General features: G+C 39.0%; 1 protein-coding gene across 3 annotated transcripts in view; it reads left to right on the top strand.

Moving 5' to 3' along the window:
- The window catches only part of MYOM1 (myomesin 1), a 158,284-nt gene that overhangs the window by 90,251 nt on the left and 49,424 nt on the right, over positions 1-18,609 (top strand). For 2 of the 3 annotated variants that reach the window (XM_053664247.1, XM_053664246.1), the window contains exons 15-20: positions 3,378-3,561; positions 3,925-4,099; positions 5,876-5,997; positions 7,761-8,048; positions 9,845-10,041; positions 15,637-15,763. In XM_053664247.1, the coding sequence (XP_053520222.1) occupies positions 3,378-3,561; positions 3,925-4,099; positions 5,876-5,997; positions 7,761-8,048; positions 9,845-10,041; positions 15,637-15,763 (1,093 nt within the window). The remainder of the gene's footprint in view (positions 1-3,377; positions 3,562-3,924; positions 4,100-5,875; positions 5,998-7,760; positions 8,049-9,844; positions 10,042-15,636; positions 15,764-18,609) is intronic. The other variant, XM_053664248.1, reaches the window with a different exon arrangement.

Genomic DNA, 18,609 nt, shown 5'->3' on the forward strand with positions numbered 1-18,609 from the left:
ACTTCCCTAGACCTAAACACATACGAGTCTGTGGTTAAAAATTTAAGTATTCTTCTATCAGCATACCTACTAGTATGGAACAGAAAGGGACATTTTTTAGTACAGCAGGTCCGCAAATAAGTTTCTCTCAACATCATTTCATTATTATAACCTTAATCGGGGGAAAAGTTGGTTTCTGGCCCGGGACACTGTCTCTGTGGAGACTGCACACTCTCCCCATTTCTAAGTAGGTTTCCCCCAAGTGCTCCAGTTCCTCCCTGCATCCCAGAGATTCATGTGAGATGAACTGGGGTGTCTGAAGTGTCCCAGTCTGAGTGAGTGTGGGTGTGTGCAGGTGACCCTGTGATGGGAGCGTGTCCTGGCCAGGGTGGGTTCCTGCCTTGTGTCTTAAGCTGCCTGGACAAGGTTGGGTCACCCACAACCCTGAACTGGAAAAGCAGGTTGGAAAATAATTCTTGCTTGTTTTAATTAATCATTCTTATATGTACATTTATTTCAGTGCTTAATATTAGATATGTTTTAGATCTTTATTTAGATATTTGGTGGGGTTTGTAACCAGAAATATGCTGCAGAAGTATAACTCTTGTTTATATCAATTAGCTTATGATAAATTGTTTTTATTATACAACCTTTCACTTAAAGTGAGTTTCCAAGAACCTATCACCAACATTAAGTGAACTGTGTAGCCTGAGGCTTGTACAGGCACAGGTGGCACATTCGAAACATCCAGGATGTTAAGGTGCTGGGGAAGCAGAACACGTCCAGAGACCCGGGCCACGTTCACAGAACGATCCAAACCACTCTGAGCTGAGTCTCAAATTATTTCTGATGAACCACTTCTAATACATTGACCTTTAAAAGGGAAATATTCACGTACCCATGTTCTGTGGCAAGTTCCCATCTCCAGAATGTTCATGCCCACAGCAGTGCTGCCCCCTGGGTTATCACCATGCTGCACTTCTTCAGGGAACTTTCCACCTGGGAGTTGCATGCATGTGAAGCACTTGCCTGCCATGGCCACAGGATTACAGTCTCTAACACCATGTCCATAAGGCCTGACATGGTTGAAACTGAGCGGTTTATTAGCACGGGAATCGGATGAATCGGTCTGCGGTGCTCCCAGCCTCCCTGTCCTCCTGTGGTCTTTTCCTCAGGTGTCTTATTGTCTCAAGCTCTTCCTCCCATTCCCCTGTCTAACTCTGGTCGTGCCAGAGACAAGGACAGCACCACTCGATAGCTCTGTTTGCACCAGCAGGAATGTTACCCAGGACCAGGCTTTGTTCTAAGCACTGTACACATGTCAACCCACTTAATTTTTACAGGCACCCTAAGAGGGAAATACTTTTATTTTCAACATGCCTATTTTGTAGATGAGGAAATTGAGGCATTCGTGGAGTAGATAATTTGCCCAAGATCACACAGCAAGAAGCAAAGCTAAGATTTGAACCCAGCAGTCTGGCTCGGGTTGATGTAGATCCAACTATGACACATTGCTGCTTTTACACCTCCCGAAAGCCTAAGTCTTCTTCTCTGGAAAACTTTGAAGAATCCCACAATACTGTCTCCATAACACCTATTTCAGAGCACAGTTTAGAGCAGGGGTGTCAAATTTATTTTCACCAGGGGCCACATCAGCCTCACAGTTGTCTTCCAAGGGCTGGATGTAATTTCAACTCCTTAACAGTTAAGGAGTAGTTAAGTTACATTTATACAGTCCTAAAATTATTTTGGCCCCTTGAAGGCAACCACAAGGGTAATATGGCCCCCAGTGAAAATGAGTTTGACTCCCCTGGTTTAGAGGATTGAAGAATTACAGTGGTGAATAAAGCCCTTAGCATGGTGAAAGACTGCTACCATTTTTGCTTTGAAAATGTAAGTGACTGATAATTGCTTATGTGTTGCCCAGGGGAGAATATGTCAAAATGAATTAAAGCCATAAACTAAAGGATTAGAAGCCCAGGACAATTTTATCCCTCTGGATACATGGTCAGCAGATCAACTGTTTAGGGAGCATTTATCCTCTGTACCATCTCCCACACAAATGACGTTACCATGAAAGGCACTGCAAGAATTTTAGAAGTTACCGTGTCAAATTTACCTATTTTACAGATGACAAAACTGAGACCGAGAACCCTTGTTTGACTTTCTCAAGGTCACATAGCTTGTTATTAAAGCTTGGACCAGAATTGATGCCTCTGGCTTCTTTTCACCGAGTCATGTTGCCTCTCATTTCAAGTCAGTGAAGATTATGCTGCGTGATGTGCCAGTTCATTTATAAGCCCCAAAATGAATCATGTTTGATGGCTGATCAGTGTATTACAAGATTTGGATTTCTGGAAAGTCTGTTAAAACTGCTAAGAAGTTTTGTAGCAATATTGCTTCTACTGATCCTGGGCAGAATTGAAAGTTAGAAGAAGGGAAAAGGATTACTGAGGACTATTGATAGTTTTCTCACCACATTCTCTGTCAAAGCTAAAATATTCACCATACTCTTCATTCAAGGGCTGCAAAGTCACTCTAGATCATTTTAATTCCAAAAATAGAATCTGTTTAAATTATTTTTTCTGTTATTTACTCCAAAACATGGGCAAGGAAAAAAGAATATCTTTATCTTTCTCTACCTTTATTCATTCATTTAGAATTCAGAAAAATGTATTCATTTCAGGAAAAAAAACCCTGCTGATTATCCACTATGTGCCAGATACGATTCTGAGCTCTGGGGTATAGCAGTGAGCAAGACAGTGTCCTGAATTTATTTAATTGGAATTCACTTCCCAATGCAGGAGATGACAAATAAATAACTTAATTTCAAATATGATAAGTGTTCTGAAGAAAAAGTAAGTCAGGGTAAGGTATAGAGATTGATGAGAAAGCAGCAAAGAAATATTTGCTGATAGGGAGTCAGCAATCAAGAAGGCCTTTCTGAGGAGGTGATATTTGAGCACAGGCCTGAATAATGTTATGAGTCATTGAATAAGTCAAGTAATACAATTTATAACAGTGCAATGAAAATTAAGTGTCTAACATAGCATATTAAATTTAATTACCTACTCTAAGAATTAGAAAACTATCTGATCCCAAACTGTTTTCTAAATAAAGAAACTTTGTAAGTAGGTCAGTGATGTTACTTAGTTAACAGTAGAAATGAAGGAAGTATTAAAGTGGCATATTTGTCAAAAAATACAAAGCTGTATTTGATTTACCTATGCTGTGGACTTCAAATCCTCCAAATCCCCCACAGCCCCTAGACAAGGAGAATAACAGGATATATATATATATATAGTTTGTTGACAGATAAATGACACTAGGAGGTCGCCTGCCTACAGTTCCCATTTATCCCTGCCGTGTTTTCAGTGGATTTCACTGTCTGCCTGCAGTGTGAGGTGGAAACAGAAAGCTGGCAGCGCGTGAACACTGAGCTCCCGGTGAAATCTCCCCGTTTTGCACTCTTCGACTTGGCCGAGGGGAAGTCCTACCGCTTCCGTGTCCGCTGTTCTAATTCAGCAGGAGTTGGGGAGCCATCAGAGGCAACGGAAGTGACTGTGGTCGGGGACAAACTTGGTATGTGTGTAGTTTGGTTGAACAACTGTAAACTTATTTTACTTCAATTCAAAAGAAAATTCCTAAGCAAGAATCAATTTAAAAATGTATTATTATTAATTATTAAGTGATGAAAGTAAACCAGGAGTTTTAACAGTATTGCTAATGTATTTTTTTCTGGAGTGGGTTGGTGTGTTTCTGAGTATTTAATTTATCACTAGTCTCCCAATCTAATATATTTATTAGTTTTAACAAATATATTGTAAAATAAAGCAACGGTGTTTGACACGATTACTGGGATAAAATTTATGTGTGTGCAATATGTGTTAGGAATGAATGTTCCGAAGTCACCCTGAGTTGAACATCGTTCTCCTCTTTCCTCAGATATCCCCAAGGCCCCAGGCAACATCATTCCGAGCAGGAATACAGACACATCAGTGGTAGTTACATGGGAGGAATCCAAAGATGCTAAAGAGCTGGTTGGTTACTACATAGAGTCTAGCGTTGTTGGCTCTGGCAAATGGGAGCCCTGCAACAACAACCCGGTGAAGGGCCCACGGTAACTGCGCTGTGTGTGCTGCGGCTGCGGCGGGGGAGGGGGAATGTCTGGCTCTAGAGCCACAGAGGCTGCAGAGAGGAAACACAGCCATGGACCCACAGAGCAGCACAAACATCCAACGGAGGGAGACTTTTCAAAAAAACATTGAACTTTAAATATCCAAATCGATTTAAAATTGAACAGGTCTACTGCGATGCATTTCAAAAAAAGGCTTACTTGTTATATTAAACACTTAGAAATACTTAATGCCAGCTATGACAACAGTTTATTTTATAGCTGTCTCCTGGTTCTTTTCCCTCTTTTCTGACATTTCATACTAAATTCCAAGGATGTAATAGGCTTGAGCTAACATAAATGACCCAGGCATTTTAAATGAAGAGAAAGGGCATCAACGTTTTACCAGCTCTGAACATCAGCGTGGTTACACGAAGGAGACACGAATAACACCAAATCAAGGACACTCAGAATACTTTGCCACTTCTTTGTTTCTAATATGAGGATGGTTGTTTTTCTTGCTTTCAAATATTTTATCATCCAGCTTTGCAAGCTTTATGATGAATTCTGGCCTGCACCCAGAATCTGGACCTCCTTTGACATAGGACCAACCTGAGAGAATTCCACCCTCAAAACCGTCAAGCAGGCATGTTAGGCAGCACCTTCTTTGACTGCTTCTAAGTCCAAGGACACCTCTCCTAGAGCATTAGAGAATAGAAACAAACCAATTAATGAGAGAAGGCAATGTGTTTTACAAAACATCCATGTAGCTTGTTTGCTCATTTCACTTTCACTCTGAGTTTCCAGCATTCTCCTGGAACTGTCTAGAAACACTCACAGCGGGCAGGCAAAGTCTGCCTTTCCACAAATGGATGGGCAGCTTCTCGAGGATGGGCGCCATGTTTCCCTCATCACTGCATCCACGATGCCTGGCTTAGTGTCTGCAACTCTGAAGTGCTCAACAAATATTCACTGAACTGAGCTGATGTGAGGGTTGGCCTAAATTTAGGATGAATCTAGATTATGGTTGTCTTTATTAAATATGTTCACATCTAACAGCAATAGAGTCATTAGCAGATCTGTTATTTCCTCTGGTTACAGTCCTTAGAATGGATTAAAATGTTACAGTGATTCATTAAACAGCTTTTTGTAACCATAATGACTCTGAAAGAGTTGTTTTGTGTAAAACTGCTCATGAATTCACACCTTGTTATTGGATCTTTTTATCTAAATGGTAATTCTGGAGTCGATTTTCACCTTACTTTCAAATTCTAGTGCAATTTCTCAAGTAATGGTGCCTCCCCAGAATGCAGGAAGGCAGTGACTAGGCCTCTATGACAAGGACCAGCCTGTGCCTATGCCTATGAGTACGTACCTGAAATAGCCATTAATAGTATTATTAATACCTCCTAATATTTATTCAGTGCCTCCTATATGCAGGTCTTCTAACAGGTACTTTAAATATCTTATGGACCATATTTACATGAAAGTTATTATGTAGGCATAATTATCTCCATCTTATTGATGAGCACAGAGAGGCTCAGAGGGTTAAGCTACTTAGGGGAAAGCAGAATTCCTCACTGCTTGAAAGAGTGAGTTTAAAAAATTGCTTGAGCTGCCTGCTTGTCTAAAACACAAATGTTGTCTGCATCTTTCTGCATCTTTTTCTTCCTTTTAAAAAATGATTCATTTTCATAAAGCCTGATCATTCAGTTAAGCTAACAATCATCTTCTCTAATTTTCCTCCTAAGGAAGTTTTTAAAATTTTTCTTTCCTTTTCAGATTTACGTGCCATGGATTGGCGACTGGTCAAAGTTATATCTTCCGGGTCAGAGCAGTTAACGCAGCTGGACTTAGTGAATATTCACAGGATTCAGAAGCGATTGAAGTAAAAGCTGCAATTGGTAAGTTCCTTATACACAACTTTTTAAGGAAAAAATGAATTTTTCTAAGTTATAAAGGAGATGCCATTCTCTCCAGAAACTGTCTAAAGCTGCTAATGTTGCTCATAGATTCCATCCTCAAGTGATCATTTTTTCTGGCTCCAGGTGACACCTAACCTTCCATAGCTGTCGTTTTACAGATCTTCATCACTTACCCAGTTTATATGCATCTGTAGCCTTTCATCTTCACAAGTGCAAGTTTCCTCAGATATTTCCCATTGTGTGAAACTCCATTCTAACTTTGTGCTCATCACGGGAACATAAAGAGCCATCCAATTCCATGAAGTGGTATATCACCTGTAACACAGATCATCTTGTACCTAACAGCCATTTCATCTGCAACGGAGCCTCGCTTGTTTTCACTAACAGCACATTAACATGCTTTATATAAACTCCTCTAAAATTTCTGCAAAGACATATGTGTTTGCTTAATCATGTCTCATCTCTGTATGCAAATAACCCGTAGAATAAAACCAGTAATAAAGTAATCATATGTATGTATATCATGTACCTCCCAATCTTAGGTGACATGAGGAAGGGACCCAGGAAGTTCAGAACAATCAAAATGAAATGTCATATCGTAACACATTTAAAGAGAAAGATTATTAAATATTTATTGTCTTCAGTTAGCATCCTATATTACTTTCTGTTTGTTTTGGTTTTTTTTTCTCCTGACCCAAGGGAATGCTTATCAATTTTAGAGAGCAGGGAAGGGAGGGATAGAGAGGTGGAGAGAAACATCGAAGCAAGAAACATGGATGGTCTGCCTCCCATATACACCCCGCCTGGGGGCTGAGTCCACAGCCAGGTATGCGCTCTGACTAGTAATTGAACCTGCGGCCTTGCAGTTTGCAGGTGATGCTCCTACCAACTGAGCCACACAGGCCAGGGCCCATATTACTTTTTAACATTTATTTTTCTGGCGGGGCACTAACGAACATGGAGACAGCTATAAAGTATTTTTTGCTACTTGAATAATATTCCCACATCAGGTTAAAGATAATGAGACAAAAAGTGCTATACACTCAGAACCTGTATAGTTATAAGGGTCCTCCAGGGTACCCGTGCCTGAAAGGTTAAATGCTAACTCTTTGGAAAGACATGGAAATTCTCAATAAGTAAATTGAGGCAGAAATCGATTTAGGCATTCCATTTTCCTCAAGGATCAAACAAAAACAAAATAATATAAAGAAACAAAAATGTATACCCTAGGGAAAATAAAAAATATTTATCTGTGATATAGATGATAGTGAACATGTTACTTTGAGATTGGGAAGTACACACCATTGATATTTCAATAATGTTCCATAATTGTTTATGAAATTGGGATTCTTGCTGTTATATTATATGTCTTGTGTATTTTATGGTCCTTCCCCACCACTCCCATTCTGTGGAATAATAGGACTTATATCTTTCGAGAAATGTCTGAGATTTGTTTTCTCTTGTGTATACTTGAGTTCTGTGAATCAAAATAGTTCCTGTTCTGTGTGTAGTTTTCTGTTCTCAATGCTTTTTCCAGAATATGGAGAAGTTGAAATATTTCCTTGGTGCAAATTATGTGAAACATATGCTCTCCATATTTCTTGCAAATCCAAGTGATTTCCATTAAACCAAGATTGTTTTTGTTCTGTCTGTGGTCCTATGTTTTTTCCTTTGTTCTATTATATAAGAGCATATACAGTATGTCTGGGCTTAAAGTTTCTGTTGTTATCTGGCGATTGTAGGGGGAGGAGTGTCTCCAGATGTGTGGCCTGAACTGAGTGATGCACCTGCTGGACTAACAGACTCCCGGGGAGGCATGCATGAGACCTCCCAGCCAGCCTTTGAGAAAGATGCTTTACTTGGTAGCAAACTTAACAAACCTTCACCACCCAGTAGCTCTCACAACCTGGGCCAAACAGAAGTGAGTAAAGTAAGTGAAACAGTTCAGGAAGAGCTTGCCCCATCACCACAGAAAGCAGATCTTAAGGAGAAAAGTAAGTCTGATGACCTGAAAAAGAAGAAGGACAGAGGTGAGAGTTCAGAGAGTAAAACTGTTCCATCTGTCTCCATCCGCGTCCTCACCTCTCATTGTCCAGATCACACTCTTCCATCCGTGTCCACTTTCATCAATGTTTATTCTTCATTTTGTGTTTTCAACTATTTATTTGCAATACTTTTATAAACTTATATGGGTTTGGCTTTTATACATAATTCATTGTGATTGGTGATAATAGCATATTTAAGGTAATTTGGTTATAGAGTCCTTTTTGATTTCTGAGGCAGATACACCTCTGGCCTCATTTGGTGAAGAGAGAGCTGGAAGGATTTGATCCTCATAGCTCATGTGAGGATCTTGGCAATATTCATATTTAGTACATGTACAGGGAAAATATTTCACAAAGAAATGACATTTTATCAGATCATGGTTAACCATTTATCAGGATCAATGGTTATTAACTTCTGTTGTTCATTCTCATGTTTTCAAACTATCCTTCACATTTAACTCAAATAATTAAGAGTAACAGTACCCTCTGAGTTTCCATGAAAAGTTCAACAGGGTATTAGAGTCACATATGGCTACATCCTGTGACACATTACCCACATTCCCAGTGCTGATTTAAGACTATTTATCAGAAGTCAAAAACTTTCTGAATCAGATGTTTGGTACTTGGGACATATATTTTAGGAGACAATGTATTTTATCAAAGAAAAATGAAATAATAAGCGTATTATGATAAATTAAAACTTGCCTCTCATCTTCCCCTATTTATACTCACCTCCAACTGCTATCACAGCTCTATTTTTTTTAACACTTTTATTTGTCCCTTCAATTCAGTAGAGGATAGGATACTCTTATTCAAAGTTGCTCTGAAATAGGGAAAAAGAGAGACAGCGAGCACTTTTTTTTAAACGTAAGGAATGAAGGAGGTTGGGAATAGGGAGAGGGAAAAAATATATTTTACTTCTAAAGTAGTTACTGTTCTGAGAGTCTTTTTGAATAGTAATGAGATAGTATCTTTATCTTCAATAATCCAAATAAATATTAAAAAATTTTTAATGTTATTGCATATCTGGCTAGATTTCTTTTCACTACTCCACCCTATCTTTCTTTATGAAAAGCTAATAATTTCAGTAGTTCAGTGAAAAGCTGATCAGCAAAGCCACATAGATGAAGAAAGATTTTTGAAACATCCTCCAGATATTTTCCTGGCAGGGCACTAACAAACACAGAGACGGCAATACAGTGTTCCATGCTGTATGAATAATATTCCCACATCAGGTTGAAGGTGGTGAGACAAAAAGTGCTGTGCACTAAGAACCTGCATAGTTTAAGGCCTCACCAGGGTACCTGTGCCTGAAAGGTTGAATGCTAACTCTTTGGAAATACATGGAAATTCTCAATAAGTGAATTGAGGCAGAAATTGATGTACACATTCCATTTTCCTCAAGGATCAAATAAAAACAAAATGACATGATAAAACAAAAATATATATATCTTGGGGAAAATACTCCTTTTTAAGGGGAACAGAATCATTTCACAGGATATTGGACTATTTTGCTTTCAGTATTTTAAAGCTTATTTCTCTCTTGGGTTGGGGGCAGGTTCTTTTTATCTTTAGAATAATAATTCAGTGTACTTTTCACCACATGTCAATTTTTCCCCACATGCCAAGTCAGATGCCAAGTTACCGATCAGTGTCGCATTTTAGTTTTATACCACAAGTGCCCTTCAGTGCCCTCGTGCACGGCACCAGTGAAACAGGTGTGATGTACAGAGAATCAAAGACGCATTTCTGTCTACTCACCACTGTTCATGTTGCAACAGCGGCACCATCTCCACCCTACGACATCACTTGCATTGAAAGTTTTCGTGACTCCATGGTTCTTGGATGGAAGCAACCAGATAAGAGTGGTGGGGCTGAAATTACTGGCTACTATGTGAACTATCGTGAAGTAATTGATGGGGTGCCAGGACAATGGAGAGAAGCCAACATCAAAGCTGTCAGTGAGGAGGCATATAAGGTAAGCATGTGACTTCTGTAGTGTGGAATGTCACATATATGATGACATACATACACACATGCACATGCCAAGAACCTTGTAATGATTCATGTCATTTTTCCAGTGTCCATCGTCTGCAATCATATGACTTTTGTAACAAATGTATGAAGATAAATAGAACTAGTTTTGCTGACCAGGGAGCATGTATATTTTCTGATTCATACACATAAATATAATTTCTTAGAATGTTTACTATGAAATGTATACTTACTGTGAAAAGTAGTATGTCTTACAAAAATTAACTTACAAAACTTCTGTATCAAATATGCCACTAGCTTCAAGAGTCTCAGAATCCAAATGACCCTCAGACCCTCAATGGCGAGAGCAGGGCCAGGCTTTGGGAACTGTACTCCTTTACTGTTCTACACTCCTTTAACTTAACCTTTAAAATTTATGATCAGACGCTGAGAATACATAAAACAAAATCATATTTGGAAGATTCTTCCACGTTGGTGTGCGTACCTATGACTTCATTACTGTGTGGTACTAGTTATAAGACCCTCTCACAGTATAGTTTTCTATTCAATTATTAACTGGCATTGGGCATTTTTGCATTTTTGGTTATATTAAATATTGTAGCTATGAGTATTTTTGTACAGACATACTTCAGTTTGTTGTGCCACTTTATTGCACTTCACAGATGCTGTGTTTTTGTACATATTGAAGGAAAGACCCTCCACCAGCAAAATGATTATGACTTGCTCTATTGAGATACTTGCTTTATTGCGGCGGTCTCGAGCCCAGGCCCCAGTGTCTCTGCCGTGTGCCTCCTGGCGCATGTGTACACTAGTGTCTTAGGTTACTACCTAAAAGTAGAATTGCTGGGGCAGAGAGTCTTCTTTATCTTCAACTTTACTAGCTCATTCTCTGCTGTTTTTCTAGAATACAAGAATTATCATTGTTTTACATCCTCCCAGCACTTGGTATATTTACACATTTTCAACACCATTTTGACAATCTGAATGTCAAATGAGTGTGAATGTCTTTTCCTCTGTATTTAGTGCATTTTGAAATCTTCTTTTCTAACATGGCTGTTCAAGGCTTTTGCCCATTTTCCTAAAGAGCTTTGTGGTAGACTTGTGAAGTTCTTTTTATATTTTAAGTATAAATTCTTGTTAGTTAGGTAAGTATGTACATCTCCTTTCACTCAGTGGCTAGTCTTTTCCTTTCCTTATGGTAAACTACACTAATTTGAATGTTGAATTTATTGTAGTCAGCCCTGGCTTGGTGACTCCATTGGCTGGAGCACTGTCCCATAGGCCAAAAGGCTGTAGGCTTGGTTCCTCGTCAGTGCACATAATCCGGGTCGTGCCTTCGACTCCTAGCCAGGGACAGGTACAGAGGGCAGCCGGTTGGTGTTTCTCTCTCTGTCTCCCTTCTTCTCTCTTTAAGATCAACAAAAATATATTCTCAGGTGTGGATTTAAAATTTTACTATAGTCAGGTTGACCAACATTTGCTTTGTCATTAGTGATTTCTATGCCTCTTCATTTCTTTTCTTTTTTTTATAATAAATTTTATTTAGTTACTTTTCAAGTACATTTTTTAATCTATTTCTCCCATCCCACCCCCCCACCCTGTCTCCCCCCTCTTTTCTTTTTTAAAAGAAATGCCTTCTAGTTCAGGGATCCTGAAAATCCTGGTCCTAGTTTTGTGACTGGGGCCAATTACTTAAACTCAAGGGGTCATCTTCCTCCTCCATGAGATAATCCCATATGCCTTTACATCTGGACAATAATATCATTATAAAAGAAATACAGAAGGAAGGAAAGGAGGAAGGGAGGAAAAGAGGAAGGGAGGAAGAGGAAGGGGAAAGGCCTTCTCTTTTCCAGGGTCATAGAGATATACTAGATTATATTCTAAAAGCTTTACAGCTTGCCATTTAAATCAGTAATTCACCTATAAACGTTGTGTATCATGTGAAGTAAGTGTCAAAATTCATTTTCCTGCCTACGTGGATATTCAGTTGTCCCAGCATCATATATTGAAAAGTTTGTCCTTTCTCACAATTCTGCTGGGCCATCTGCATCATATATCAAGTTTCCTTATATGCATGTGTCTGTTTCTCTATTTTGTGCCACTCATTCCACTGTCTATTCTGTTCCATTGGTCTATTTTTCTACCACTAGCCCAGTATTCACTTAATTATTATAGCTTTACTATATGTTTGATAACTGGCAGATCAAGTCTTACCTGCTTATTTTTCCTCAACCAGGGTTAGCCTTAGCCCTTTGCACTTTGATATAAAATATAGAATTAGGTTATAAAATTTTACCAAAAAGAAAAAGAGACAAGAAAAAGAAAACACAATAAGCAAAATTAAAAATGAAAACATATTAGAATTCTGATTGGGAATACACTGAATCTATAAATAAATTGACATCTTTAAAATAGTGAGTCTTCTAACTCATGAACACATTTGCCTCCATTCATTCTGGTCTTCCTTAAAGTCCCAGTAAAGTTTTATAATTCTCTACAGAAGCCTTGCTCATTATTTTTTATTTGTCTATAGATATATGATATCTATAGATACCATATATTTTCAGTGTTATCTTAAATGGTATATCATTTTGTTGTTGCTGGAATAAAAAAGTATATCTAATTTTTATAAATTGATTTTGTCTATCACTGTACCAACTTTTCAGTTTGGGACTCTCCCAGTTTTGACACAAAATATCCTATGCCCTTGGGACCCTGTACTCCCAGGAACACTGAAGTGGTTGGTCACAGTAATTGGGCCCAAAAGTAACCCTTGAACCTCTAAATAAAGCATGTTGAGTTTTCTACATCATGGTTTTCCCATAATTCAAAAAAATTTTTCTTCTTAAAGGGAGTGTGTATATGTTTGCATTTAACCAAAAAGAGTGTTTATGTCATTCTGTTACTATAACACATAGTCATTATGTTCTACTTATATCCTAACTACCTGATAAGATAAGCCCTCTTGTGGGTAACCTTATGATTTCATGAGCAAATGGGATGTAGACTGGCTCATGGATATACATTTGTCTTGGCTTAAATAATGCAATAGGTAAGCTTTGTTAACTCAGCTGTTTCCATCAGTACCTCCATTTATTAAGCCCTTTTTAATATTTAAAGGACTGTTTATAGTCCATGAGTTTTTTCACATTAACATAGTCCATCATTTCTATTTTGCAGGTATGTTCACATTTATTATTTTATTACCTACCTTTACCCTCATAACAACCTAATTCCTACTGAGAAATATAGAAAATATGAGGTCATTCATTAAAGGGCAGAAACGTTACAAGAATTTGAATTTTTTGATTTCTAGCCTAGCATTCATTTCATTTTTATCTGTACATGCATTAGTTTTCTACTGCTGCATAACAAATTACCATAAACCTTGTGGCTTCAAATAACCCTTGTTCGTTATATCACAGTTTCCACACGTCAGGGGTTTAGGCACAGCTTAGCTGGGTCCTCTGCTCAGGTCTCACAAGGCTGCAGTCTGGGAGTGAGCTGGGCTGCACTCTCCTCTTGAGTTACAACCCCAGGCTCATTCAGGTCGCTGGCAGGACTGAGTTCCTTGCCGCTGTGGGTCTGAAGCTGCCCTTCTCCGAACGCAAGGGGCTAAACAGTTCTCAGAACAGTTTGCTTCTTCAACGCCATTGAGATAGTTTTTCTTCAGAAAGTTTCCAGACCCTATTTTAGGAGTTTCTATCTGATGAAGTCAGTCCTTTTGAAAAATTCATTATTTTTCCTGTGTGTTTCTCCTGTATTCTTACCCTGCTATCACACACAGCACTTCGCTCCCAGCAGGTGGGTGGCCTACAATTTAACTCTATTCTGACACTATCTACCTGGAGGTAGAATCGGATCCCACAGGTCAAGGGTTTGATCCCACAAGAGTGCCCCTTTCCCCATTCGAGACGCCAGGGCTAAATCCAGGTCGTTACTTCCTAGACTAGCAGGTTTTGTTTGTTTGTTTGTTTTTTGCAAAAGGTTATGGCTCAGAAACATCCAGATGGAAGAGATGCACAGGGCAAGGCACACGGCACAGGTGACGAGATCTCACGCCTTCTCCAGAGTGCCAGTCTCCCAGCCCCAACCTGCAAGCTCTCCGAACCCTTTTTGTGTTGTTTTTTAAAAGATTTTATTTATTTATTTTTAGATAAAGGGGAAGGGAAGGAGAAAGAGAGGGAGAGAAACATCAATGTGTGGTTGCCTCTCATATTCCCCTCACCAGAGAACCTGGCCTGCAACCCAGGCATGTCCCCTGACTGAGAATCGAACTCGTGACCCTTTGCTTTGCAGTCCGGTGCTCAATCCACTGAGCTACACCAGCCAGGGCCCTTCTTGGGTTTTTTTAATGGAGACTTCATTACATAGGCAGGAGTGAAGAAATCCTTCGCTCAACTCACTCTGGCCCTTCCTTTCCCTTCACCCTCCCCAGGCCCCCACCGGGAGATTCCAGCCATGCTGCTGAAAGTTCCAACCCTCTAAACACATGTTTGGTTTCCCTAGCAGCCAGCCCAGATACTTAGACTACCTAGGGGCTTCCCCAAAATCACTTTATTAATATAATAAAAGAACTTTTATGCTTGTATCACTCAGTAAAATACCAAAGGTTTTAAGAGGTCTGTGCTAGGAATGGTGACAAAGACCAAATATATATTTTTTATTATTAATTACAACATCATAGTCAGGCCCACCAAGGATAATCTAGCTCCCTTTGACTAACTCAAAATTAACTAATTAGGGACCTTAATCATTGGGTTGGCCAAAAGTTCATTTGGTATTTTCCATAAGATGACTCTAGTCACTCTTAGTTGTCTTTAATTTCATCCAAAACAATTTTGTAAGATTGTATTGTGACAGCTGTCATATCAACATACATTTTAAAAACCTTATGAAAATTGGTGAATTTTTGTGTATCCATTTTAATATTGAAGATAGAATAAAATATGCAACATTTTTAGCATAATATGCTTTATTTCAGGAAAGGTAAAAACACAACTGAAACACACACAAAAAATGCAAATGTTAGTGCAGTATATGGGGAAGGTGCTGTGACTGATCAAACGTGTCAAAAGTGGTTTGCAAAGTTTTCTGCTGGATGACACTCCATGGTCAGGTAGGCCAGGTGAAGTTGATAGCAATCAAATCCAGACATTGATTAAGAACAGTCAACATTATACCACATGGGAAATAGCTGACATACTGAAAATATCCAAATCAACAGTTATTGGTGAAAATGAAAAATGTGTCTTTGATTTTATGGGAAAAAAAAACAAAACAAAACACATATGAACTTTCTGGCCAACTCAATACATCTGAAATACCCGTCCTCTTTTGTCATATGATGTAACATGACCTCAGGACTGATAATCCAATACCCTTGCCATATTCTATTGGCTAGAAGCAGGTCACATGTTTCACCCACACTCAAGAAGAGAAGATTAATTACCAAAAGGTATGACTCACTGAAGGTCATTCTAGAGTGTATCCTACACAGGAGGCAAATAAATAAAATAGTGAACAATTAGAAAAAACAAACCTGAAACATCCACTGTCTGGGGTGTTCATGTTGCAGATTAGCAACTTGAAGGAAAACACAGTGTATCAGTTCCAAGTGGCTGCCATGAACATCGCTGGGTTGGGAGCGCCCTCGGCAGTGAGCGAATGCTTCAAATGTGAAGAGTGGACCATTGCTGTTCCAGGTAAACTGTGAAGACCGTGTCTCAGCACTGACACTCAGGTTTTCTCCAATAGAACCTACAGCTTGGAGCTAAATTTAAGTGCTATACAGATAAGTTCTAAGGGCAATGAATTCTCTTGGTCCTTCATGTTTATGTAAAATATTTTTATAATGCTATTAAATAATAGGTACCAATATAACACTGAGTACAAATTTCTTATGCTTGTATTTTAAATAAATTCTATAGCCCCCCAGCTCAGCCTCTGCATGGAGAAGGGTTGACAGAAGCAATGTAATGTGAGCGCCAATGATCATTTAAAAGGAATTCCAGTTGTTGCTTGTGCTTCTTAAAGGCTGTTAAAGGGAATCCAATTTATATGACACAGCAAAATTCCTCAAAAACTTCTTCTGTACTCTTAGTTCTCATGCATTCCCCCACTGTTCAGGAGCCTCTCATTTGTCAACCAAAATCTCTCTTTTTGGAACCAGGCACTGTGAACTTGACATGCCTGTCTAAGACTTAAGTCTCCACTTATCTCTCTCCAGACCTTCCTCTCTGTCTCCCCCTCCCTCTCTCTCCCTCTCTCTCTCTTTCTCTCTCTCTCCCCCTCCCTCTCTCTCCCTCTCTCTCTCTTTCTCTCTCTTTCCTCTCTTTCTCTCTCTTTCTCCCTCTCTCCACTTTTCCCAACTCTGCATCACAGTAAAGATCCTGAAACCAGACTGGAAATACTATTCTTTGGAGATTGTAGTAGAGGGTGGTTGGCTGGGGCTGGGAAGAAATTGGGAGAAGGCAAAAACATTTACCTATGCTTTTAACTCTCACATAGCTACAGCACTGAACAAATTTAAAATTTGAATACAAATTTACTAAACTTTTAAGATTCAGAGTTGCAACATTAATGTATTTGCTGGATGGTTTTCATTTGCTTTAAATGGTACTAACTTCGGAGACCCAAATGTTTTAGTTCCACAGGATGACTAAATACTCCCACCTGGGTTTTATATTCAACATGCATAGTGACTGTTACAACACCAGCATCAAACACCTCAAGACACCAGGACACACTGGGTACACTGGGTGGGGGTGGGCCCAGCCTTGCCCCAGTGCCACCCACCTCCTGTGTTTGAAAATGAGTGCTCTTGGAGAACCATCATTTGGCCTTTAATTAGTGAATGTCCATCCGCATCACTTCTCTATCCAGTGTGAATAAAACAATTACAAGATAAACTTAAAAGAAGTTGAAGTGTTCATTCAACTTTAGTAAATACAAAAGGCAAATACATGCCTTTCTTTGCACCTCCTTGAACCCAGTTGATCTTTGTTAAGTTCTTTGTCACCTACACAAAAGCAGATTTGTTTTTAAATTCTTGCAATTCCTGAATAGAGTTAAAATGGGAGTGACTGGAGACTAAGAAATTCCGCGCAGACCTGTGGAAACCGTTTTAATGGAAAGATACAGTTTGCAAGAGAGGTTGCAGGAAGAGAGCTCTGAATTCAGAGGAGAAATGAAGGGGACAGTCCCCTTGCCCATGATGTCTCGTTCCTCAGATCCACCCTGGACTCACTGAGTGGTGTGGGGCAAGCCATAACTCAAGAAAGGTCTTACAGAAGAGAGCATTAAGAATTTTTTGTCATTCTTTTGTTTTACAGATGAAGAAACTAAGACTTGGGTTAAATGATATCCAGAAGGTCACTCACTCGCATTCAGGCAGGAAGTGGCAGTTAAGATGGAAAACTAAGCCTTCTTATTCCTAGACAAGAGGGACTAGGAAGCAGCAGAACCATGTTCCTTCTCATTGAGCAGAGGTGGCGTTACCTGTCCGGCCACCTCACTGTGTTCTGAGGATGACACAAGAAAATGGTCATAGAAGTCCTTTGCAAAATACAGCTTGTCACATCCGGTGTAAACTATTGGTGTCATTATTTAAACCTATTTCCACACAAGGTGTCATCAAAGGACAAGGATGACATATATTTGTGACTTAAGCCAAGGTAAAATGCCCAACAAATACTGAACTATCAATTGCAAAATGCCGAAGCACAGCATGATACAGTCTGTGCTTACAATTGGCCTTCAGGACCCTATGAGTCACATCAGGTCATTTGGATTTGGCTGGTTAGAAATCAGTTGTTAATTTTTTTTTAAGGAAAATAAATAAATGTATCACCTGCATAGCAGCTGGTGGTCATACAAAGATAAATCACTTAGTAGTTTGGACTCTCCCAAGAGTACGAAGACTATACATGCAGGGAGAACATTCTGGATTTCTTTCTTAACAGGCTGATCTAGTTACTCGGCTTCTCTGAGCTTTCTGTTAATTGTCTTAAAAATAAATGAGATAAATGAATGTAAACTACCTGGCAGTGTTTGGCACAGGTTCAGGGCCCACAGAATTGAAAGTTCTTTGTAAACCACAAACTATAACTATAGTTTCTTTTTATCCCTTCATAAGATTATATGTTTTACAAGGAAAAATTTTCTTCCAGTAGAGAGTTATTTTGCAATATATTCTTTTTTTTTTTTTACTTTGTAAGAAATATTACTATCATATGCCATCAAATAGAGTTTCTTTCTTCATGCTAATTTGAGATTTGGGGGAATTTTCAGATTATTATCCAAAAGGAACCTAAGACTGAATCTTCAACCAAATTAAACTGTTCTGATAAAAGATGAGAAGCATAGGCCTGAGGACACCCTGAAGGAAACTCTCATCCAGCCTCTGAGGAGCGTTGTAAACAGACCTTCTATCTACTGCCCATAAGGGTCTTAGTGGTTTGGTGTAGAGCTGTTGAAGAAACTTGATATGAAATGACTATAAAATACCTACTTCCATGGAAATGGTAGATTCAAAAAAAAAAAAAAGAAC

The sequence above is a fragment of the Artibeus jamaicensis genome, unplaced genomic scaffold, assembly GCF_021234435.1.
Source record: "Artibeus jamaicensis isolate MK-2021 breed Jamaican fruit bat unplaced genomic scaffold, CSHL_Jam_final contig_354, whole genome shotgun sequence".
NCBI lineage: Eukaryota > Metazoa > Chordata > Mammalia > Chiroptera > Phyllostomidae > Artibeus > Artibeus jamaicensis.